The 26852-nt window shown below is 41.7% G+C and overlaps 1 protein-coding gene across 1 annotated transcript; it reads left to right on the top strand.

The window, feature by feature from the left end:
- The first annotated feature begins 277 nt into the window (after window positions 1-277).
- ngfra (nerve growth factor receptor a (TNFR superfamily, member 16)) lies at window positions 278-26852 on the top strand. The gene is made up of 6 exons (XM_026326147.1): window positions 278-648; window positions 3232-3394; window positions 9789-10151; window positions 16917-17157; window positions 18052-18272; window positions 23235-26852. Exons 1-6 carry the CDS (start codon window positions 610-612, stop codon window positions 23285-23287), a joined length of 1080 nt encoding a protein of 359 aa, XP_026181932.1. The 5' UTR covers window positions 278-609; the 3' UTR covers window positions 23288-26852.

Here is a 26852-nt window from a genome sequence, read left to right as displayed (position 1 = left end):
GTCTACTACTGCTGAAACTGTCAGAAATTAATGTTGACTGTTTATACTAAATGTAAAGTAAATGTAAATCATTTTTATGCCACTTTAGCGATCAGGTGAATCAGAGAGAGAGAGAGAGAGAGAGAGAGAGAGTGTGAGAGAGAGAGAGAGAGAGAGAGAGAGAGAGGGGAGCAGGTTGTATATTGTTACCGCAGGAGTGTCAGGGGTAATAAAGTGGCCCCCTCTCCTCTCCTCTCCTCTCCTCTCCTGCCTCCTCCGCAGTGCACTTGCAGCTTAGCAGCACTCTGGACAGGACGGTCTCCTCCTCCTCCTCCTCTTCTTCTTCTGTGCGTGTGCTGGAGAGAGAGTGTGTACAGCTGTGGTGGTGTTGAGGGGGGGTGGTACACCGACAGTCGCATCTGACTCCAGTCCCCAGGTCCCGAACAGACGCGTGATGGTGCAGACTCGTTGAATTGAAATAATAATAATATAAAAAAATCAAAATCAAAAATCAAATCGGTGGCGGCGGGATTAAGATGAGCACTCCTGCTGAGCGGCTCTCCTCCTTCACATAGCGCTGCTTTTCTCTGCACAACATTTGTTTTATGTGAGTCCAGCAGGCGACGCAGGATGACTTCTTCCTTATCGCTGGTGATTTTCTGCGCTCTGGTAAGTCCTGTCTGTGCTGGAACTACTGTGCATTTGCTGTTACACTGTCCCAGCACTACTATAATGTAAATACTGGCTATAAATACATTTTGGGACCATATGCACTTTATAATAGTTAGTTTTCCTGGACCTCTGGACTTTTACGTGTCACCTCTAATCTTCTAAATGATAACTGTGAATTTTTTTCTGCTTATATTAAAGGACTAATGTATTGTTTTTTTTTTTGTTATTGCTAGATATGCACGTAGCTACACAGCAAGTGATTTGCATGTGATATTATATGCTCAGGTTATGTTATATCCCCTGCAGCTCCGTGCATGCACATGCTCCTACAGGCAGCCACACTCACACACCTCCCTCTTGGTTTCCATCCAGGAAGAAAAAGTTAAAGCTGGGATTAGTTTCTGGAAAATTGAGATTTCTGCGTCACACTGGGCTGTCTTTAATAGCATTAATGAGTAAAAGTAATTAATTTCGACTTTGAATTTTTGGGTGTTCCAATAAGAAGAGCTAAAGATGCTGCAGTTTATATAGTAAATTGACTCATTCTTACCCAATACAAACTGTAAATTAAGCCCATTTCCATTGATAATGTGGAAAAAGTTCATTATGGAGATAAAGTGCAGAGCAGAGGGCAAATCCTCCCAGCGCACTGGTATGTCCACAGCAGCTGGTCTAATTGGGCTGTGCAGCTCAGTCATTATGTGAACAGCCCTGGATGCGCAGGGACACTGTTATGACAGCTGGTTAAAAGGGTGGCGACAGTCGTGGGCACTTTGGCAGAATTAAATTTCGAAATAAACTTTCAAATTGACCGTGAAATTGGAGAGAGGAGAAACCAAGCACATCACAGCTGGGTTACTCTACGTTTTTGCGCATGTTCCTGCTGCTGGTGAAGGAATTTCCCACTGAATTTGCCATTATTCTGCGTTCAGGCTGAGTGATATTCCAGAGAGATGTCACAGGAAAGGGAGTTGGCGCAGCAGTCAGGGACATGATTCCTTACCCATGTACATACATGAGGGAACACTTTTGAGGTTTTGGGGCTGCATCCAGACTTCATTTTTACAGAGAATGGTGCATATGACTCAACCTTGATTATTTACTCACGTAAAACCTCGGGTTTGTGCAGTAATGTTGAGATAACAGGTTGTCCAGTAAGGAGAAGAGCACACTGAGAGCAAAAAGTGGAATGACAGAAAGGGGGAAATATTGAGCAAAAGAAGAGTGAGAATGAGAGCGAGCTGCTGGCTGCTCAGGACATGTGTTTCTGAATGAAAGCAGAGACGGCAGGGAGGGGAGGGACGAAGGAGAGAGAGAGAAAGGCAAAAAAAGATTCAATTGATGTCTCAGCAAATGTGAGTTAAGTGGAAATGAGCTTTTGTTTGTTGCATAATGAAAGCCACAGGGCATGAAAATGATTCAGTGTTGTGATTTCCTTTGTTCTAAAATGTCTGGATATGAATTCCTTTTACCATGGTTGTACCAGACTTGTTACACACCAGTGAAACATGCCTCAGTTCCCTTGCCAGTAGAGCTGTGTGGCATGTGTACTGTATCAGTGAGGACAGTGAGAAAATGCTGCAAGAGAAGGAGAGAGCAGTGGTAACTGGAGTAGATTAGACAGATTCGGCAACATGCGGAAGAAGAGTAAATGGTGCATGCAAAAATGGAAATGAAATCATATAGGGAAATACTTCTGTGTCATTAGGGCATAGAAATACAGCAAATGCATGTGTATTTATAGTAGAGTGGCTGCCTGCTGCAATCAGGTCAGCAGCAAAACTTGTCTTGTAGTCAAAAGCAAAGAAAAAACAAACAAACAAAAAATAAATAATCAAATGAATGTTTGCATTGCTGAAAAAAGTGTATTTTTGTATTTTGATTAATCGTCTGGGAATAAACATACATCTAGGAACAAAAAAAAATTTGGGGCATTTTTGGTAAAGTGGGGAGATTCTGGCCATTTGGTTAACTTAGAGTTTTAGGTTTTTTAGTGTTTAGGGACTCTGGGGTGGATTTAAACATGCTGCTGCTGTGATTAAAGTTATGAGTGAGGTCTTTAGGGAATTCATTATTCCAACATAAAGCCCTCACAAGTATAGAAGAATGTGTGTGTTTCTGTGCGTGTGCCAGTGGTGATCGGAAGCAGGGGTGGACGTTCCCAGCTCCTCTCACCTTTAGACAGTAATTAGGGAAGGCATGTGAATAATGTCGTGCACACATGATTTTATGGTTACTGTCACGGCCAGAACGTGTCACAAGTTCACTATTAGAGGTGATGTGGCTTCAGGGAAGCTTTTAGGGCAGTTTAGTTTGTTCAAAGTGTGTCTAATATAGGTGGAGACGACATGATTTGTGATGAATCATGATAGTGGTTGGGTCTGAGGAACATGTTGGACACCTGGCAGTAATTTTCATCAATTTGTTTTGCTGTGTATGTTTAAGTCACAGTGGCCCAGTGTGTTTGTACACGTGTGAAAGTTTGCTCTCTCTGTGTGTGTGTGTGTGTGTGTGTGTGTGTGTGTATGTGTATGTATGCATGAGCCGCTCTGATTCACTGTGGTGCTCCCTGTGGTCCAGGTGGCGTCGGTGTCTGGGTCTAAGACAGAGCGGGCGGTGCTGCTCACCTGTGACTCCGGCGAGTACACCAGGAGTGGAGAATGCTGTAAGGAGTGCCCACCTGGAGAGGGAGTGTTGAAGGAGTGTGGTGCCACTCAGACAGTGTGTGCACAGTGTCTGGACAGTGAGTAAAGATTTCAAGATTTCTTTCATCTATGCAGTGAAGTTTTTAAACTGAGGTCATAACGAGTCAACAGTCAACTAATAAAAATACTGATCACTGAAAGAAAAAAAAAACAATGGTAAACTTTCTAATCAGGAACCATTTGCACATGAGTCATAAGTTCTAACAAATGGTTTGACAACTGGTTATAAATCATGTGCTAATACATTATAAATAAGATATTAGCCATCAGTATAAACAACTTTTGAGTTGGCAGGTAGTAATAAAATCCCTTTGGCTTGTGAAGTGTATGGATCACAGTCTACTTATTAGAAACATTTATGAAGACAGACTTAATTCAATAGTGTACCAATCCTTTACTAATCAATTATTGTTATTTATAAATAGAGACTTGATGGTCTATTAGAAGGTGAGAAACTAATTTATACCAATAAGAACAAAACAAACACCAGCAAAAGAGATTTTTTTCCTGTTGTTTTTATTTATTGGCTTATGACTGACCTCTATTATCATTACAGCATGTTTCTTATTAACTATTAATAAATCTATAATTTACAACTTAGATATAAATTTATATTTTCACAATGGAATTCTGGATTTCTCTGGAGCAAAGATGTCCCTCTTGGCAAAATAACTTATTTTAGCTTGGAAAATTTATGTAACATTATTTCAGCATCGTTTTAGAAATAAGTTGATTTGCTTTAAGAATTAACTTGTTTTTCTACAGTTTGTTTTTCTTTCAGAACTTTTTATTAGACAGTGGTGTCAAAACATACTGTCTTTATCTGAGGTTTTGGGATAACTGCTCCTGAAGTTTGTGCTGCCACCATTCATGATGTTCAAAGTGGTCAAATATTACATTTAAAAAACCTCAACAGCAACAAATCTTTCCACAATGTCTACAGAGCTCACTGTAAACAATTTTCATCTTTGGTACAATATGGTTCCAATGAAATCTGTTCACAATGAGGCCAAAATATGTTTTGCATTTCAGTGATCTGGGTGAACTATCCTATTTATACTTTGGAAAAGTACCTTCAACATCAAAATACTAAAACCTGACTTTGCAGAAACACCATTTCCTGATGTGTCAAACATGAAAAGAGCAGATTTAATCTTAAAATGATCAAAATCATATTTATACATATGTAAACTGCTGCACAGCTGCAAAACTGTATGCCCTTACTTGTGTTGCATAAACACATACTAGATGAATGCAAAGTTTCTGCACTTAGATCATTTTATTTTTACCCCCACATTCATATTCTGTGCTTGTGATGGAGGCTTGAACTCCAGACAAAAGTCCTGCAAAGCCAAAACAAACTGCTCTTGTTCAATTTGCTTATTTGTATGATGTGTCTGCTTTGCCTTTATCAAGTGTTCTGAGAAATAAGGCAGGAATTCATATATTTGATGCTTGTAAGTGGGTCCAAATGTGTTCACTTACAACTTTGCTCAGGCTGTGAACCATTAGCACTCACTCTACAGACCAGAGCTGGGAGTGGTGCCAACCACAGCAACATCATGGAGAAGAAGAAGAGCCAATGGTACAAACAAATGTTTTCTCGATGCAGGGGTCTTTCTGCATGGCAGCTCTTAATGCCCTTTAGGATGTTGGCCTGTAGCTTTGTCAAAGTTACTGTCAAAGTATAGGTCACAACCATCAGTGGACAGTTCAGGAAGAGCTGAAGATGTGGGATGAGACAAATCCAGTGTTCTCTGTTGGACATTAATCGAAACTTGGAAAAATCTTTCAAACCTAAAAATCTTCTAGTGCAAAACAGGACACAGTAATAAATGGATTTCATTATGGGGAATTAATGCTGTGACTATTATCACTGAACTTGTGAACTTCTTCGTGCAACAGATGCTAAGCTCTGTGTTTTATTGGGAATCTCAAGTCTGGCCGATATTATCCCTTTGAAGTTTTTATTCTTCGCCTCGAGGCCCCCGAGAGCAGTGTTGGTGGTTATAGGGGCAGGGAGCCAGTTCTCTACTGGTGCACGACAGTGCCACAGGATAGAAAAACAGAAAGGTACAAAGTACTGCAAGTCAATTTCACATCAGCCAGCTCTGCCAAACAAAGTCGTTATTAGAAAAGGTAGAGGCGTGAAATTGACAAAAACGAGTCTCTGCAAAGTAAAGAGGAACAATGTGGACCTCCATTGCATCGATGCTGTAACAACCCAGTTCCACCAGTAGATGGAGAGTGAGCAGAGTAATTAATAGTCATCAGTCTCTGCATATGATAGACTGGAAACGAAAAACAGTTGAGTGGAGGTGCCTGGTGTCTCTAGAGAAACACGTCGGAGCTTCAAGAGAGTCTGGGCTTTATCTTTGCTTTGACGTCAAAAGGAATTTGTCTTGCACGTCATATTTCTAAAGTATGGCAGATGCATAGATGGCAAACTGCAGCCCACATTTTCCTATAATTAGGACAGGCGCTCAGGACCATATCCCCTACCCCTCCACACCAGCGAATCCCACCAACTCTTATCGTGTCTCCTCTTTTCATCCTGTACTCTCTTTTCCAGCCAGCAGCCCCCAACTCCCTCTTCTGTTGCTATGACTCATCGTCTGTATTAGTGGATAAAATGGTATTAGAAAGCCAGGCACCAAAGGCCACGATCTGCTCATTCATCATGCATACTGTTACATCAATGCATCTTTACTCATTTGATCCAGCTAATTAAAGTATATTGAAAAGCCTATTGTGTCTCTAACAGTGACAATTACCTTGCCGTGCAGTACAGGAACGGTATTCACTGCTGATAAACACTCAACAATTAAGCTCAAATACCCTGGAGGTTGCACTCAATTTCCAGTGCAAGTGCATTTTCATTGGTTTCAATATTGTTTTTGTTTCAGCACATAAAGTCTTAATGTACCCAGTCCCACAGGAGCACACATGCTAAAATAAGTCTGTTAGGTGCTGAAACACTGGTCGTACATGAAAAACTAGAGCTACAGAAACATTTTCTAAAGTGCAGAAATGAATAATTAAAGAGTAAAATTCAACACATCCATTTCCTGTTTCATGGTAAATATGAGTGAATAGTTATTTACCATGAATCCCCCCCCATTAATTCTCTACATCCTGTCAGTGTAACCCACGCCTCCTCCTTCGCGACCTCCCGATCCCAGCTTGGGATGAGTGCCAGCATCAGCAGTGCTGAAATATTTATCAGTCTCCTCCACTTTTCTCTACTGTCATGGGAGACAAGACAACCAGACCTGCTTCACTAAATGAACCATTCAGAAAAAAATTTGCCCTGCAAACTGTCCGAAGAGCTGACAGAACAAAGAGAGAACCTTATGAGTCAATGCAGCATTTAAGAAGCACCCTGCTGGCCGGCTGGACCAGAGCTCACTGGGGATTTAAAGGAGGTAGGAAAGTAGAATCGCAGCCATGTCTGGTCAGGTCTGAAACAGATCAGCAAGAATCACATACAACTTTGGCTCATGACACATAAAAAAGGAGAAATAAAGATTTTCCTCTGTGGCTGTCACAAAAAAACTCTTATCCCTTCCATGTCAACCTAAAAAGGCCAAAAAGCTGAAGCTGAGTAGCACAGGATGCAGTTGTAAATGCTGGTTGCTAAATTACAGCTTGCCTTCTTTGGTGTCCTAATAATAGCTCATGGAATATGTTAAGACACATGTTTCAAATCTGAAGGGAAACTAAGTGAACTTATAAGTTCCAGTGATAATCACACACTGGAAAATAGAAAAAGCATCATGCAGAGTTCAAAATGCTGATAATTTATCCACAGCCAGCAAAAAAAAAAAAAAAAAAAAAAAAAATCACGTAGGATAAAAATAGTGTTTCTGCTGAAATAATGACTCTGACACACTGCAGAGTGGGAGAAATGTCCAGCGTCACTAAAGGCTCATTACACTGCTGATTGTAAAGATCATTAGGTAGCTTCAAGGCCATACGAAGTTACATTATTGATGACACTAATGGGACTGAAACACTTCAGTGTTTCAGAGGGGGGGTCTTCACAGACAGTGGCACATTTTAAGTACAGTGTCCTCCAGGACGCAGCCTCATCTGCCTTTACCAATGACCATTTTTACTGCTGAACATGCAAATGCTAAACTCTCAGCTGCACCAGTCATTGCTCACAATTAGAAGAAGAAGATCATGATTTTGCAGTTTTAAGAAGACACTCTGATTCTTGATGGGCTTTTTATTTTCTTCTTTTAGCCCCAAGATGGCTGATATAAATCAGACATGCACAAACCACATTCACACATGCTCTTCTGTGCTTGTTGGTGCATATGGACCCATTTAGACATGTTTACACACAAGGACTGCAACGAGTCTTAGGCATGCAAGTTAAAATTAGTAACGAAGCCTGCGCCCTGTGGGATAATTGAAACGAATGAGGAGGGCAGATTTACCGGTTGAGCCTGACTGCAAAGAAAACAAAGGCTCTGATGTCTCAAATTCAACTCATCAGTTACCTCGGAGGTGTGTTGTTTGTGCAGGTCTGGATTGTTCATTCAGAGAGTAATAAGGGCAAGAGGTGACGATAGAATAAGAACAGAAAAAATGAGACAGGATCTGAAGGCACACGTGTCTTATCTGAGGACACTGAGCTCACTTAGATTCACCTGACCCTTCCCCTTCTCGCTGTACATCAGCAGCTCCTCAACACTTTGATCACTAAATCAAGTTTTCTAGACCCGGTTTCCACTTTGAGCAACAGACCACACGCAAAGGCTGTACCTGATTGATCCCTCTTCCAGCTCCATACCCGTCTCTATATCATTACCTCCGTCTGGTCTGCTTGGTCCGCCCGGGAAATGTAACAGCCGCCATCGCCGGCTTCTCAGCTGCTGTTTACAAGGTGTTTAGAGCTTCAGTTTGTGCCAGTGTTCACTTGCCAGAGCTGCTTACAACGCAAAAGCAAGTGCTGGGACATTGCTGCGGGGCTTTTCACACTGACAATATGCTGTTGCTCAACACAACACCCACTAAACAGTTTTCATGCACAGTAAGACACATGCACAGGCAGATAAGTCCCACGCGTCCACAGTTACATGGCAGTATTTACAGTTACACCCAGTCTCTGTTTTATTTCACTGTAAGAGACTTTAAGCAACTTGCTTACTGCTTTACAAGAACAAGAGTGAAACAGGTGGAGTTGCATATGTTTGTTGTGAGTTTCATGCTGAATAGATAGATGTTAAACTTCCAGCAGTGCTGATAATATTAGACATGCCACAAAAGAAGTCAAATGGGATCTGGGAAACATTGACGCTGCCTCTGTAGTGAATCTGAGCAGTAGTTTCCCCCCCATTTCCTGTCAGCCTCTTTACCATCTCATTCAAGCAATAAAACACACTCATTAAACACGCACCCACACCTCCTCATCTCGATATAATGCATAATTCAGCAGGCATCCAATTATATCTGAAAATAATTCTATATAAACATGCAATATTAATAGATTGCTTAGTGCCCGTAGGAACTCTCTGGGTAAGAATAAGCTCAGTTAGGTCATCACTTCACAGATGAACTTTCCTGGTGCAAACGTTCCTAGAGAGTTCATCTGAAGTGTTTGAGGTAATTGAAAAGCAGCAGGTAATTAGTTAGCATGGCTTTTGCCTCATTCTGTTCAACACTATTCTCCACAAATCTGCTGCCCTCTGCTTTCACACTGTTTAAAAAAAAAAAAAAAATCAGTATTCAATTGAGTGGTTCCTCAAAATGGGAATCTTTACATGGATTCATTATTAAGGCCCAATTTTCAGAACTACATCTGTCCAGTCCAGCAGTCCAAATCCTGCAATGGCGTAGGAAACCTTTCGACACAAACCACTGTGGCTCTCTACAGGAATGACAGTGTCTTTGTTACAGTAACAAATGTCTGAACAACTGGCAAGCTACACAGTTTACAGTGAGTTTACAATCAGCATTTCCCCTCTTTGAAAACTGACTTTTCACTGAAGTGATACATTTTACAGTTGATCACTTACAAAGACAGGTCTCAATCATCTGTGCATGATGTATGTGTGGATAAACCTGTATGTATTCACTGTATGTATGACTGAGATTAAATCAGTTTACTCAGCACTGCACAAACACATTGGGATCGATAGCATAATGAGCGTAGCAGGCTTTTGACTCACTCCCCAACAAGAGCACCTTTCTTGTCCCGGAGCACAAATCACTAAGAGCCCAGCGGATCAATGTGTTCTCCCTTCTAATGAATGTGCAGTAAACATGATTAATGTCATTAGACTCGATGTTTATCCCCCTGGTTATCTCTTCATATTCTCTGCTATCTATGTCTTCTAACCTCCTTCACTCTTTGCCCCATCGCCCATTTCCCTCTCTTCCTTTTTCTGTCTCATCTCCTTTGTCTTGTGCTCCCACCTGCAGGTGAGACCTTCTCAGAGAACTACAGTCACACAGAACAGTGCAGACCGTGCACTCAGTGTACCGGCTTGATGCGGCTGGACACGCCCTGCACCGACTCCAACGATGCCATCTGTGTCTGCAACTACAACTTCTTCTTCAACATGATATCCGGTCGCTGCGAACCCTGTACCGTGTGCCCAGTAGGACAGGGCGTGTACGCTCACTGCGAACACAATCACGACACAGTGTGTGAGGAGTGTGTGGATAATACCTTCTCTGACCGGGAAAGCTCCCTTGAACCCTGTCTCCCCTGTACCATCTGTGATGAGGAAACTGAGCTTGAGCTGGCTACGTGCACACCCACCAGTGACACTGTCTGCCATAGTAAGTCTGCCACACATCAGGTTGCTTTCACACCTGTAAGTCAAAAATGCCACTCTTTCTCAGCCACTTTCCACGATCTATGTGATAGTGAACTGAATAAATCTTGGCTTAAGACTATTGGTGGGACAAAAATAGCACAGTATTGGACAGTGTGGGACACTGCTGGTCTAAAAAACAGATCAGTAAGAGACAGACAAAACAGGTAAGTATGGTGGGAACAAAATGGTTGGGAAACCACAAAGGACACTCTGGTGAGGAGCAAGTAGAAAACAACTTGTAGATATACTGAGGAAAAAGTGAGGGAATAATGAGTAGGTGTGCAGGACAGAATCTGATGATCATTCTCTGATTCATGTTCACCCTATGTACAGTTTGTGGTGGGTGATTATTGTCCACCTTCAAGTTTTTGCGTGATCCAACCAACTTCAAGATGCACTCTGCAAGTTTGACCTAAGAGCTCCCATAGCCAGTTGTGCTTTGCATCCTGGGAATTTGGTTGAGTGAAATTAACAGCTGAGGTCTGACCTGAACTAGCAACAAAGTATGCTGCCTTCTTGATGTTCAGATAGAGTCTGGCGAGGTCAGAGGTTGGTGCTGGTTAAATTTTCAAATGGCAGGGAATTATGAAAGCTTTAGAATAATAGGTCAAACGCTGCTGTGGTGTCAACACAGAAATATCAAATAACAAGCTCTCCAGCAAATCAGAAGGCAATATACACAGAATAGAGTCAAACATCTTGTGTCCACTAGCAGTAAATTATCTGAGGTCAGAGAAACCATGAAATCGGCTTCATAAGGGGGACACAAAATATCTTAGGGGCATTGTTGTTGGTTCCCTTGATAAAAATCTGTGACTCTATGAAGCAACAGTAGGTAAGTGAAGACTGTAAAGCAAGGTAGGTCATCTTCAGTAACCACGGCAAAAAAAAAAAACAAAAAAAAAAAAAGGCCTTTTCCCAACAATGGAACTTGGTTTGTGGTTCAGCTTTATTTTTGAGAAATGCTCCTCTTTTATGTTGTTTTTTTTTTTAATGCAAACTGTGACCAAAGAGACATTTCCATTGTGGAGTGATTAAATGTTCTGGAGAAAGCTCTTAATAGCTGGAGCACTTGCTAATGCAGGACATTTTATTGATCTCTGGTGTGCATTATCATTTTTAAATGAACATCTTAATGACAGGTCTTGAAATGAATGCTGGGATTTAGACTTCAGTCGCAATATTTCTCTATGGAAGACTGACCTCACGTTTCATGGCCTCACACACTGGCAGGTAATGAGAACTAAGTAAATGGACCTGAAAAGTCTGTCAACATCTGGAAGAAAGGCTAATAACATAGATGATGACTTACCACTTCTCCATCCACGAGTACCAAACACTGTCAGAGGTACTACATTTAGTTTTTATTATCAATAAATTATCACCATAGTCATTTTCATCATAAACAAGACCAATCAAAATGCGCCTTGCCTTGGGTGTGCACCGCCTTTTAAATTGTCTGCAACCAGGTTAAATTTAGTAGGAAATCTGCGGGACTGATTTACAACAGGGACATCACTTCTCACCATAAACAAGTACAGAAGTGATGTTTTTCCAGATAAACAGGAGGCAACACTTCTGCTGTTTAGCTGAATGCAATGTCAGTCAGTTAATGACTCTAATAACCAGTGAAAAATATCAGTAACCACTGGATGGATAGGCATTAAATTGTGTAAAGACATTCATGGTTCCCAGATGACGCATCAAAAACTTCTTTATGAAATGTTCACATGGGCCCAAGTCTGGTCCAAATTTCACCAATTTCACATTCAGCGAGAAGTTAGGAATGAGTTTCACAAACTCTCCCTTATTTATTTTTCATCAGACTTCAGATTCTATTCACATCTAAACAAGACTTACAGTGTTCCTTAGCAAGGGTAGAGGAACCCATGTCCACATCAACTAAATACCCGTATGTACCCTAAAATACCAGAAATATCTATTGTAGAAACATCTGATGAAGGGCACAATACAGCCTTTTGCTGCCCAATAGGCGCCCACCCATGCAGCTGGTTTCACCTTTGACCTGCCTTGTCCTGAACGATGGTGCTGTAGCAACAGCGACAGCAGTGCCTGGAGATGGCATGATAAGTAACCTTGTGGGACATCTGTGTTGAAAGAAGAGCCCTGTCATGTAGACCCACTGGGCCTATGGGTAATGGCTGCAGTCACATGTATGTGGTGATGTTTCCAGTCCTTCCATGGTGGTCTGTGATGACTGTACAAACAAATATATTTTCTGCAGTAAACATGAAGCTGTTATTCTCATCCTATGTATTTTTAATGCAGGGAAAATACGTGTTAATTCATATCCTGCTGTCTTTTTCAGTTTTTCCCGATGGGATAAAGCAGATGATTGGGGTATTTTCAATTCCCTAAATCCTCAGTTCATATCCAGCTGTCATGAGTGTCAATTACAGGATATAATGACAGAGACAGAAAGAGAAAGAAAGAAAGATGGAAACAGACAGGGAGCTGCAGCATATGTGCTGTGCTGGTATTTTATGCTGAGGGGTCGATGCGAGTCCTGGGATTTCTTCTGCATGTGCTCAGGTTTCGCTGAATGACCTCTATGAGCATGAACTGTTGACTGCAGTACACAAGCACAGACACACTCACAAGCTTAGTCCTCTCCAGACACACAAACACTTTTTAATGAACATCCAAAATCAATAAGGCTGATAGCAGGCTAACATGGCACATGCCCAGGCTTTCCTCTGCCAAGTGGCCTGTAACGTCTGCATTTTTTATTAAACACCGGACAGTGCACACATGTAAACCCCAGAAGGTGCTGTTCAGTCTCCTGCTAATCAAATTTGCATTACACGTGAAGAGCTGAGTGTCTTGAGTGTTCGTCCTCAAGACTAAGACATGGAAAGATTAGAAAAACACATAAAGGATGACTTCTTTTTAATAACCCGCTCATCGCTCTTTCTCCTCCTCCTCTTCATCTCTTCCCACACTGGCCCTTGAGTGGCCGGGGTAGCAGAGCAGTGGAAGGTGGCCAGCGTGCATTCAGAGCCTTCACCGCTGCAGTATAATTACTCCTGCTAATCAGAACACTTTACAGCAGCTCCTCTGTTCATCAGCACCCCCTCCTCACTCTCTCCTAACACTCTACCTCTCTGTCTGCACCCCCTGCTCTCCCTATTAACCCTCCCTAACAGAAGACAGAGTGCTCTCTTGAATAATTTGCAGTATGTGTGTGTGTGTGTGTGTGAGATGGATGTGTGCATGTCAGGCGACAAACACAGAGGAAGATTGAGATAGAGGCTGAGCTGAGACAGAGGGAGAGTGTTTGCCGGTTGATAAAGGGGTCATTGTACATGTGCTGAGCCTGATAGTTGCTCATCTCCACCCTGAACTGGCAGCAGCCAAGACATCAACATCCACACAAGACCCTGGGGTTAACTTCACCATAAAGACCTCAATGGCTCATAAAAATTAAATTTTTTTTTCTCCCCCTCCCGTCCACACCCTGCTAATAAACACATCTCCCTGCACACATAGCCCCATGCTCATAAAATCCTGGACAAGATTTATTTTGTTTCATGAGAGTTTGAAACCCAGTGAAGCCAAAATGAAATTGTTAGAGCTCCACTGCCATCTTAACTCTGCTCCAGCTGAGGTATGCAGCCTCTGGAGCGCTGCACTTATCCTTAGGTCCACAGCCAGCCATGTTTTCTGCATCAGGCCGGAGAAAAAGAGGGGGAGTTACAATAAAGATGTAGCATGCTGTATTTTAACTGTAGCTGCTCTCTGTGTTGAGTTAGAGCTATGTGAAGCAGACTCCCAGGAGAGCTGTCATCTTGGCTCAGAATGAGAGAGACAATTTACAGCAATTTCTGAAGTGTGACTGATGCATGTATATGTTTGCATGGAGAAAACATTCACTGCACCAAAGAACGACACTTACAGTAGGATGATGTGTTGAAGAAGCAAGGCTGCAAGGATTGCAACTCCTTTGACAAACCGTAAATAAGATCGCCCGTCTACACACTTTCACTCACTTTCGCACCTTCCATTCACAATTTATTCTATTTGCGAGCTCTTGTTGCATTGCTAATGCCATTAGCCAGCCCTGCATTAGCCGAATGATGTATGGCGTAGCTGAGGAAACCTGACTACATCCCGAGAAAGGTCATGAAATACATGTAATACAGACACTCCTGCTCCACTCCTGCTGAATGCTCCCTCCTTTGACAGATTTGAATCAATAACACTGCTTTAAATAGGCCGCTGCATCACTTCTGTTTCCAACTATGGCATGCACATGTGCTGTAATTTTCTGCCCGTCAAAGATATTTTCTAGCATTTCAGTAAACCAATCCCCGTCCCATGGGAGACAGGAATGCCCCGTCATCACTATGCGCACAGATAAACCAACCTGGAGTAACGACAAACACAAGTTTTTCAAAAACGTCCACATAAGCTGCCCATCAAGGTCCCAACGGACTATTAAAGGGAGTAACTGTGTGTAAATTATGCAACGAATCAATGTGAAGAAACTTGACTATCTGCCATGTCAGTGAAAAGAAGAATATATGTGTGGACAGCATTTGGCCACGATGGTCCACTGAAAGCCTAGTTCTCACAGTCTGTTGCCAGTCACAACAATCAGTCAATCCCCTAATTTAAAAAAACAAAGACATTTTTGGAAGAATTCCAGCCGTTCAACAAGACAGTTAAATGATGATGACACTAATTCATTGTGTCATAGCAAATAATTTGCTTGTCTGTTTCATACCAGTATTTAATAATACTGACAGCCATACTTAGGTTGAGTAGGAGAGGACACCTTTGAAATAGATTAAGGTTTTTAGAAAACCTGGATTTATTTATCTGGGTTTCGAAATATCTGGCATTTATTCTCCAGGCGCCTGGAGGTGAAAGGAACTGGCAAGGAAAATGATATTTAAATAATTCAACAACAGAATGTCTTTGCAAAAAAACAATGTCCCCATTACTATAACCCACAGTTGTCATAGGGACTATTTCTTCAGTTTGAAGAAGTTTAAATAGAAACTGTTGGCAGTGAGGTCTGTGGATTATCCACAGTAACCAGAACATAGTTTCTGGAAACACATGATGGTGTTCAATTATTAAAATTTCATTTTTCAAAGCTGTGAGTGCCACAAATGAAATTCTATTTGCCTCCAGTGAGTTGGAATGGGAACAGAAATCTCACACAGATACATCCAAAAAGAAAAAACCTATATGCATAGCTAAATATAAATCTAAATAGAAAGAATAGTGTTAACATGTACAGAAGTTGTGGGAATTTTCAGCTGAAACTAATGACTAATTTGCAGGAAACAGCAATTAAGAGTGGATGCTGAATCAACTTACAATAAATGGCAACCACTTAGTGAACTGGTCCACTCATTATAATCACTGTATAGGTTTATCTGTCTTACTCTGGATTTAACCCCCTAAAAACTGAACAAGTAAAGTAGGACGACCCCTGAAGTATTTGAGACAGAACATCTCAGGCTTTGGCCTTGAAGGAAGCCTCAGGGGTCTCCACAGGGTTATTCCTTTGAGCAGCAATACAAAGCTAATGAGTAGCAGCCTGAGGTTCTGCTGGGAATTACAGGCTCATCTCTGAACCAGCCTGCGTATTCTCAGTCCCCACCAGGCTGCCGAGCTCAGAGGAGTTTTGGTTTTGGCCGGACTATCCCTCTCCTCGGTCTGCTCCATCACACCCTGAGGGAGAGAACAGTCTGCAGACTGCTCTGTGAGCCTTTCTGACAGAATCACCACAGTGTTACTTTCAGGACTTCTTAAAACAGAATCATAATATGACAGAACTGGAAGAGAGATTTGATGGGTAAACTGTGTTTTCAGGAGAAGCCACACTGAATCATTAATGGAGCTCACAAAGAAAACGGAAATTGGACAATTTATGAAAATTACTCTTCTTTCCAGACTTAGCTATGATGGAAACCAGACCCATCCAGTAGCACAGAGCTTTCCTGATTTTCTGCCCTCAGCAAAAGCTACATTCAATGTGATGACCTCTTTAAGGCCCCAGACTTTGTTCTACATGGATCCATTTGGCCTTAATGTCATGGAATATGCAGAGATCACAGAGATGGGCACATGGCAAGAAGAGACCTGGTGTTCAGGGCCTGGTGTGTAGTGGCCTGGTGTTTGACAGATATGTGCTCCCTTTGTCGACATTTTTTTCTGCACACAATCAACTTGGCCTTAGTCCATCTGTCTATCAGAAACAGCTGCCGCATGTGTGCAGTTTATCAGACATCTGGTTGGGGACTTGGCAACTACAATCCAACAAACTTGGATATGAGAAAGATATGAAAGTGTCTTCCTTCACAAGATTGTTTTTTTTATTCAGGCTTGTGCCATGGCTCTAGGGATGCCAGTGTCTGTTCTCAACACAACCCCCATTTTTCCTAATAACTCTGCCAATCCTCTGACTTTTTCTTTGAGGTTGCCATTTGTGGTTTTTAGTGCTAGTTAGCAAATGTTGTCAAGCTACTGTGGTAAACTTTAATGAACATGGTAAACACTGCATGTGCTAAACATCAGCATCTGGTTACTGGGAGAATATTAGCGTACTGACATTATCATTTAGCCCTATGCAGCTTTGTGAACACATGTAGCCTCAAGGATCTGCTAAAATGGGTGTAGACTGTTTCATTGTTGTCATATCAAGGTGTATTTCTTTTCTCATAAAAGCTTTGACTCATTTTCTTCCATACAGATCCTAACCTCCCAACAGATATCACTCCCACCTCCGATATGGGTCAATCTCCACCCTCCTTCACCAATTATTTCCTCCCTGATGGCTCCGATGGCCCACTACCTGGTGGAGAGACAACCACATCTAGCGCTGGTTCTCCTCGCTTCCTCGGCCATGGTCTCAATGAAAACCTCATCCCCATCTACTGCTCCATCCTGGCTGCTGTGGTAGTGGGCCTGGTGGCTTATATTGTTTTTAAAAGGTCAGTAGCATTAAAGGGCTGTGATACAAACCTGCTCAGTGGGTAAAGACATTAGCACGATTGGGTTTTGAACCTCAGCCATAGTATAATCTAGGACAGTGAAGGAGATGGGGGTCTGGTGGATGGCTGTGAGAATGACAGATGTTGCCTCAGGCTAGTAAATGGCAGCATGGTGGCTGGTGAAATATTCAGGCCTGGTGTGGTTGAAAAGGTTTTGACCTATTTTTAAATAAACCCCAAAAACTTAATGCATTACAGAGGTCACACACAAACACGTTAGCACACATGCAAGCACTCAGACAGACAGATACAAGCCCGGGCTAAAACACATTTGAAGCAAGTAAACAAGCTCATTAGAGGCATTGATTGTTTGAAAAGTGCCGACCAGGGGAAATTCGAGTGCCAGATTTATCAGCAGTCACGCACACATTTGGCTAATACTCTTCATACACTTTTCAGCATGCATAAACACACTTCAAATTATGTGAGTTTCTTGAACATCCAGTATTTTATAAGATAACACTTAGGGGTGTTAAATGTACTTTACCACTCAATATCTCATGAATATTTAAATCACAGATTCATGAGTCATTCATGTTCTAAAGAAAAGCAACACAGGAACAGTTCTGTTGTGTACTCAGGCCATAATAATAACAAAATATGTTTTGTATTTTTGGTTTTATGGATAAGGAATAAGAAAAGATCTTCTCACAAAACAATAACTAATATCTTACAAGGAAAGTAGACTTGACCTAATTTAGAACAGTGGTTATTTTTGGTATTACCATCACAGGTACTACCAGCATCATGTTGCTGTGAATCTCAAATATGTAGAAGTGGGGTAGGATCTCACAGTAATAGTGCCATACCCTCTGACATGCCACTTCTCCACAGGTGGAATAGCTGCAAGCAGAACAAGCAGGCAGCTAATAACCGTGCTGCTACCAACAATCAGATGGTGACGCCGGAGGGAGAGAAGCTGCACAGTGACAGTGGCATCTCAGTGGACAGTCAGAGTCTGCAGGAGCAGCAGCACCAGCAGCAGCAACAGCAGCAGCAGCAGCAGGCCCAGGCTGAAGTCCAGGCTCAGCCCTCACACACACAGGATCAGATAGGTGAGTTTGAAGCTGACTCCAGTATTATTGTATTATTCTATTTGTGTCATCTTTTTTCAAAATTTTGTTGCTCGAATGAGCGATCCCAAGAAAACTGGGAACATTTTTTAAACATGTTGCATAATACTTAGTATATTTCACTGCATTTAAATCACTATGTACAACTTCAATATTGTGATCTATTACAATATAGAAAGAAGGATTGTAATCATTATAATAGATTTTCAACCCCAATGTTAAGCCCTAATGTCCACCAACTAAATGCTAAGACGTGCCGAGGTATTTGCATCTATGACCTGTTAAAACAGACCTTCTGTCTGACCAGAAGCTTCTATGTAGTTATAACAACTGGCTTTAGTCCACCACTTTTTATTCATCATGGAAACTTGAACTTAACATAAAGCACTCACTCACCCAACACATTCCACTTTCACACTGTGATACTTTAGCTGCCAAAGAAAGTCATTATCAATTACATCAAGATACTCTGCTGAGCTTTCGAGGACTTGTAGTGGTTTCACTGCATTGTGCAAGACTTTTTCCCTTAGAGCAGAGGCAAATGTCTGGGGATTGAGATCAAAACAATATATCACCTAGCAGCAGGACTAACACCTAGCTGCCAGGAGTAGGTAGGTGAAGCCAAATCATATGCATGATGTATTAGACTACAGGAATGTTGGTGTTTTGACTATGAGGCTGTGCAGTAACATGAATAGAAGGTTTGTACTGAACATTAGATTATAGACCATATCACCACTATAAGGCTAAAATATTCAGTGTTGACAGAAGTTAGACACTGTCTATCTTAGTCTGTACATATCTGCAAGGTATGTATAAAAAGGGTACATAACCTGTTTGATCTTTACATACCTTAAACACTCTTCCATTGTATATTTGTCTGTAGTGAGTCATGAAGTATTTTGGGTACATGTCTACCCAGACAAAATCTAAGCGGTTTTGTAAGATGAACTCAGCAGCTCACGTCTGCCTTGGAGGGATAAAACCAGTCAACATTATGCACTTTACTGATCCATTATAAAGCAATTTACCATGTGCTTAATTTACTTCTTTCTGTGCAGTGCTCTGAGAGAGACAAACATAGAAGTGCTTGGCTTTTTATAGTTATCTGTAAATGAACACTGATGACCTAAGTAAACTAAAAAGTTTCTGCAATTATACTTCTTTAAAGTACTCCACATGTTTCTATTTTTGGGATACAAGCTGACTTTATTTTAAATAAGAAAAAAGAAAAAAAAAAAGTCATGAAAGGACCAAAATGAGTTGATGCATTAATCTCTCAGTACTTTCCAACTTCCCTACACTGTCTGTGGGTGTCAGCCCCAAGCCCACTGGGTCCTACTCATAAAGCAAATCCTGAGCATAGCGAGCATTTATGGTGTATGTGCAATAGATTTAACACTGAACGCAGCAAGTAAGGCGAGCTGCATGGTGGGGAATCTGCACCGAGCAGGTGGAGAAAGAGCATAACCTTTAAACAGCCCAAAGGAGAATAAAAGCAAGTGATGCAGGAACAGGATGTGACCTCTATACAATACAGAGCTGTCTACTTTCCTTCAAGACTCAAATAGCACTTACATTAAGGAGATAAAAGCAGTATTCTCACTCAATCTATAGGAGTACTGAGAGGCTTTTTACTTGAAGCAGTTTCAAGTTCAGTCATGATCATGTTATTTATTTATGCTTCTCTTTCTATCTCCCTCTCCCTCAGGATTTGTTTTTTCCGTTCTAGGCTAATTGTGTAAAGCCTAAAAAAAATTTGTACACAGGGATAATAATGTGCTAAAAAGACAAACAGCTGACAGATCCTCCCTCGAACAATTCATGCCACTGTGTCTTCTCTAGGATACCCGTCACATTCTAATGAGGCTTGGGAAAAGCTTATTTTCTTTTTTGTTTTGTTTGAGTCCTTCTTTCCATTCTTCCAGTCAACAAATGCAGAGCCTGCTCCATGCCGGAGAATAGAAGGAATTTCTTTTAGAAGGCCAATTTGAAATTGGTTCACTAAGAAGATGACTGCCCCGTTAACCCTGTCACCTCTTTAACTGACTCATTAGCAGGTGTTATGAGACGAGGTCCAGGCCTGATCTCATTGCCTTTCAAAATCTGAACCAGCATCAGTATTTAGCTTGTGCTAATTGGCATCAGCAGCATCTGTGGAGTCGGAAGCCATTATAAAGTCAGCAAATGCTATTAAGCTTGGGGTTGTCTGTTCTTCCATAACCAGCTGGGTCAGTTACAACATGCGAAAGGGGTTAGCATTGGCACAGCACATCCATGATAATCACCGGGTGTTTCCTGTTTCCATGAACCATATTTTACTGCTGACTAAAATAAGGGGAACACCACCCGTCAAGACAAGTCCAATACGCCCTCAAAAAGAGAAATCGAGCAATGAAAGTGTCTGCTGTTTTGACTGACAGCATTCAGAGAGGGTATTCCGTGCAGGAGTCACTGGTGAGGGGTGAGTGCTCCTACATGAGGGGGCGCTTGGCCTCATTTCTGTCTGCTCATCTCCATTAAAAAGACCCATCTATCTCTGCAGCACCCCCCTTGCCCCCCTTCTCCACCACCACCACAACCACCACCACCTCTTTCGCTGCCTGCTTCCCCCTCTGAATCATGCACATTGAATGTGTTTAAAATTTAAACAAGACTTCACTCACATCACCCCACTGTGCATCCCTGCCCTATCTTTAACCTCACAGGCTGTACAAAGTGGAGTCAGTCTCAGTGTCTGGCAAAAATAATTTAAGTGTCAGGGACGCTGCAAAAATCTTGATGATTTGTTAACAAAAAAGGGCTACAAACTGTTAAAACTTGAACATTGTGCAGCAGCAGGCATGCAGCCCACAAAATAAGTAACACCGACAGAACATCTCAGTAGTAATGCATTTACAGTAATAGGGAATAACTCAGTGAATCATAACTGGCTGCCATCCCACAATGGAAAGGGTTAACTTCCAAGAGTGGAAGTATTCGCATGACTGTAAGGATTTGACCAAGATGAAGCATGAAAACAATACAGGATGTAAACTAGATTCCAGGGGAAATCAGATATTTTAGTTTTTTATATTTAGGTCACACAGAGATTTTTTGGGGAAAAAACCTGATCGACAGAGACATACAGTCAAAAGACAGACCCATTATCCAATTTGTAATTTATATTAAGAAAATCAAAATAAATGATTGTAGACCGCACTGTCTCAGTTCATTCCCAGTTCTCTTTATTAATTGAGTTTGCTATCTTGTAAGGACACCTAAGCCCACTCAGACAGCATATGCAGTCCAATAAAAACATATCTAACTTCAGGCAACTGAAAGTTTACATTATATATATAATATATAATTTTCTCTTCCAAAAAGAAATTATATATCAAAATGTTACAAAAATCAGAGACAGCTGTAAATTACCAAAGGGCTGGCTAAGATAAGACTGTCCACAGACTTCCTGTAGCTGAGCTGGCTGACTTCTTGTTGCCTTTCAGTGAACACTATTAGGAGAACTACAATAATTTAATGTTACAGCTTCAGATATCACTGGATTGAATGGATCTAATTTTGATATTTCATGGGTTTGTGCTGCTCAGAAAAAGTATTGCCTATCTTAAACCCCCTTCATTTCAAATTTTTGTGTATGAGAAAAATGCTTTTTGGGCATGGGTACATTACGTGATCAATGTGGGAGTTTTGGCTGTTTGGCCACTATGTCAAAATTGCTTCCCAGCCCAACACCTCTCCTGGGTCTGCTCCTAAAGCAGCAGAACAAGAAATCTTCCAATTATTTGATCTGTACTTGGCTAGATGTAGACTTTGAAGTGTAATAAAACCTACTTGATATATGAAGAGCACATCAAAGATCTTGTTTCTTGGTTTGTTGGATTACTAGATATAGACTGGTCGAGCTAACAGCTTGTATTCTTCACATGAGCTTGGCCACAGTAAAACACAAGATAAGCCATGTGGCTTTTCTTATCAAACTCCAAACTGAGCTTTAATGCTACATCAGAAACAGCTGTATTGAGCTAAACGTACAGGTACGAGCCACCGTGCGTACGCCTGTTACAGATGGCTGTGTGCTGGCCAGCATTAATGTCTCTGCTCTGTGTCATTGATGATTCCTGTAGAGTGTTTGTTTAAACTGGAAGGAAGAGAGATGAGTGCTACGGGCTGTGGCCGTCACTGGACAGAATGAGGGTGGACAGAAACAGGAAGCAGAGAGGCGGATGCTGACAACAGTATCAAACAGTATCTTATCATAGTAAAATAGGTAGAAAAACACGGGTTTGTAGGAAGAGTAAAAGCAACGAGAACTAAGGGAGGGTCCCGTGTTCGGCAAAAGGATTCTCCTCTTCTGCAGCTTTACAATAAACCCACTTCCCTGGCAAAGGGATGCATTAGTAATGACGAGAAAACATCTACCAGAAGAGGAGAGGATTCAGGGTCCTCTCAGTAACGCCTCTGCATACCCAAAGTGTTACCATGGCTTCCTTCAATTGACAACAGGTTAAGAGGTTTGTGGGAAAAGAGAGCATTTGTCCTCCATCCTCATCAGGCTAATGACTCTAACAGGTTTCTTTGAGTGAGTGACACCACAGGGCCCCCTGCAGGGTAAAATGTGAGTTTTCCATTTAGGATTTACAAGATATGGGTATTTTGGTGGAGAGGAAATAATGTTTGTCTTGAGGGAAATGAAAAACATTTATGAATGAACAAGAAGCTAATCAAGGTGGCCTCAATCAGAGGATCTCTCTCTTACTAATGATGAACTGCTCGGTGGGAAACACAAGGAGACTGCGTCGGTACAAGACAGAATATGATACATGTGAGGAAGAAAAAGGTTCCTGTTCAAAAATGAACCAGCACTGATTCAAACAACACCACAAATCACCTGTGTGTCTTCTGCCAGAGCCTAACATATTTCTTTTTACTTTCTTCCTGCAGTGGTGAGAGTGGATGGCAGCCCCCAGCCTGACTCGCCTACGCCTGAAGTCTGAGGAAGAGAAGATGTCAGAGCTGACGACAGGGAGAGGAGCGTGAGGACCTGAACTGTGGACCAAACAGCAGTGGGGAGGGGGTGGCACACAGAGAATGTAAAACTCTGACTCATATCTTGAAGTGGCTACAGGCAAAGACTTGATTTGCATGAGACTCCCAGCAACTTTGGGCCACAGTGTGACTCCTTATCCCTGAATATAGAGTCTAACTCTATCAATCGGTGTGCCTGGACAAAAACCTCTATGGCAATATCAACCACCCTCTGTACCAATGTCACTGCAGGTACATAATCGCACATCTGCCAGTGCATCTTCTTTTAATTGATTATTCCAGTATCATTGACAAACCACATAATTCTCACTGCCAGTTTATCCTCTGCTCCTTCCTAAGTCATGTTCGCTCTAGTTACATGATCACTAACCATTAAACATATGTGCCTAAAAGGTAAATAGGCAGCAACGTACTCCATTATCTATCTTCTCTTCTCATCAGACATACCACACAGCAGCCTTTTCCCCTCACATCTCTCTCTGTGGTGGCCCACTCTCAGATAATCCTGTATCTGTCCCCAGGATTCACTCTATTAGACCCCCACCGACATCTGCGATGCAAAAAGCAGTGGGGGAGCTGGGTCACTCCAGCTTCTTTGGAAGTTTTTTGTTCTTTTATCATTTAACCAATGTGCTTCATGGCATGTTGACTTGCAAAATTTTTTTGGTTCGTCATTTGAGATTGACTGCACCGACCGACGCCACTGACTCCATGGATGTTTGGGAAGAAAGGTTAGTTTCCGTGGAGCCCATTCAGCGGTCAACCGTTTTTCCTCAGCGAGGTGATTCTTCCTGCACTCCACAGTCTCTATCCCTTTGGTGACTCCTTCGCAGCACCTCCGGGGATTGTGTTTCAGTAATTTCATGCTTCTAATGTAACACACCCAAATGTTTGTCTCCCATTTGTGGTGCATTACTTTCAGTCTGTGGCTTGAGTTTCATGGCTGATTCAGCACGGTGCCACCTCGCTCCTTCGTGGAGCCTGGATGTGCAACATGAGAGAGACATCTCTGATCTGTCGAGCTCTGCTGACTCACTGCGATGAGCTGACATGTCTCAGGCGAAGCAAAGTTGCCAAAAAAGAGTCATGACATCATCAGTGAGCCAGCATAGAGAGCTGCCCCCTAAAGTGACGATTTAAAAAACAAAATAATAGTGTAACAAGGAATCCCTCTGTCATAACTGACCGAGTAGAAACAAAGTCTGATTTTATCATTCCCATCACCCCCATCTCCACCATTTCCCCATTGCATACAGCTCTGTCTGCATTATAGAACCTGATAAACAGTGTTGAGGCACTAATGCATTGTCACATCAACACGGGGCCCATTAGACAGGTATCCTGACAGGCAGGTAGTAATTACCTCAGGGTTTCAGCTTAATTTACCCTCTGCTCCACTGAGCTCAGACACCTCTCTTTCAGATTAATGCTGCGGGCAACAGAGGGGCCACATAGCCCCTTTTTGAAGCTTCAACGTGACATTACAGATCCTTTATCCGAGTCCGAGGCCACTGACATTTACTCCATCACTATGGTGATATAACAGCACTTAGTCCGAGCTCACTTCTAAGACTGAGGGGCACCTTTTATCAAACAGGTCATGCTGCCCCCACTCACTGCTTGCAGTCAGTGTAAAAGCAGTTGACACAGCTTGTAAAAGTATTGTGTAGCTGAGCTCGACTGCACTGCTTTGGCGTTCATTCACACAGGGGCACGTACTTTCTCAGGGTCCCTCTTGTAGTGACTAGTGATTGTCTTGAGATCTGAGGATTATTTCTGTAAACAGTCTCTAGATGATTCTATAGATGTATGTTAGAGTAGGTAGGTAGACAGGTACAGATATAAAACAGCTGTTATGTAATAAAAATAAGTAGAAAGACATAGGTTAATAATTATAGTAGAAACACGGTTTAAGAAACCTCTAGATTTTAATAGCTTAATACCATGGGAAATGCACTTATTTGCTTTGTTGCTGAAAAGTCTGGAGAGCAGAAGGTTAATATAACATCAAGACTGAAAACAGTAGGAAAGTGGCGGACCTCTGGTCCAGAGGTAACAACTAGAACCTCCATAATCCCTGGACTAATACTATCAATCTTCTTATTTAACCATCAGCAAGAATGTAAATAACTGTACAAGCTTTGAAAAATAGGATGTGTTTGCCCGTGATCAGAGCCTGTAGAGTGTAGTGAGCAATAGATAATTAAGAAATGTCAGTCAGAGAAAGGAAGACAAAGAAAGTGAGTCATACTCCTGCTGCATTTGTCACTCACATGGTCACAAACAGCTCAAGAAAGTTAAACTTTCTGGTCTTTGTGCTTTGTGATTCATTCGGTATCGCTGTGGTGTTATGAATGGAAACAAACAAAACTCTACTGCATTTGGCTCACAGCTCCTCAGTTGATGCGGGCTTGTGGTGTGGACATGTGACCACGCAAGCAGAGCGACAGTGTATGATTCACTCTTCTACTGAGAGAGCCGGTATGATTCATCCGGACCCTAGCTGTGGCGGTGGCATTAAAGCAGACGCTGCTACAGTATGAGTGACCTGAGTGTTGATCTAAAGAGAAACTCCCTGACTTCATCTCCCCTTGGGGCCCAATCAGCCCCTGAGCAACACACAGATCTACCAGCTTCTTCTCTCTCTTCATCAGGTTGTGAAAATGAGACACACAACAATGTACCCCTTACCCCCTTGCAGAAAAATATAACAAAAATATGCAAGACACTTTCAAGGATAAGTTTGGAGTTTTCCCTCATTTTATTGTTGTAAACTGTTTTTGTCTTCACACAATCGTGTTTACTTATATTATGACTCAGTATTTTTTTCTAACTGATATGTTATTTTGTAGCACTTATTAGACGTAATATGAATGCACTCAAAGAGTGTACCATAGTTCAAGTGCCTGTATACAGTGTCAGGTCTTTATTTTTTCTGTTTTTTTTTTTTCTTGCATCTTTTCACTTATTTTATGTTTTTTTCTCTGATATTTTGAGAACCAATGAAGGGTTTTAGTAAATACAAGTCAAAGCTATAGTTGAACCTTGGAGACGCAAACAAACTGTATAAACCTGGCACCGGTAATGAGAGAATTACAAGACAAATATGTTGCCAATGACCTCGTACTATAAGTCAACAAGCTATACATGAAGCATTATGAAAGCATATCCAGTACATCACCTCAGACTCTAAATGGTATTAGTACAAATCGGCCCTATTGTGCAGATGTTTTGCGTGTACGGTAATTCCAACCCGTACCTCCATTTCACAGGAAACGGGACAGGTAATTGTGAACATGTCACATGAAATCTATGGGGAGGTTCACTGTGATTCTCTGTGATATTATTACTACAATCTCACTACACACAGATCAGGAGCTCCTCCTGACAAAGTTGAATGTCACCTGTACTTACCTACTAATGTTAAAATGCATTGTGTAAATGTGAATTTCTTAGAGTTGCTACAAGATACAAAAATACACTATAAAATGTACAAAAAACAAATGTGTGCAA

This window comes from Mastacembelus armatus, chromosome 8 (genome assembly GCF_900324485.2).
Source record: "Mastacembelus armatus chromosome 8, fMasArm1.2, whole genome shotgun sequence".
Taxonomy (NCBI): Eukaryota; Metazoa; Chordata; class Actinopteri; order Synbranchiformes; family Mastacembelidae; genus Mastacembelus; species Mastacembelus armatus.
Note: the sequence above shows the minus strand (reverse complement) of the source record. Positions and strands in the feature narration are given on the sequence as shown.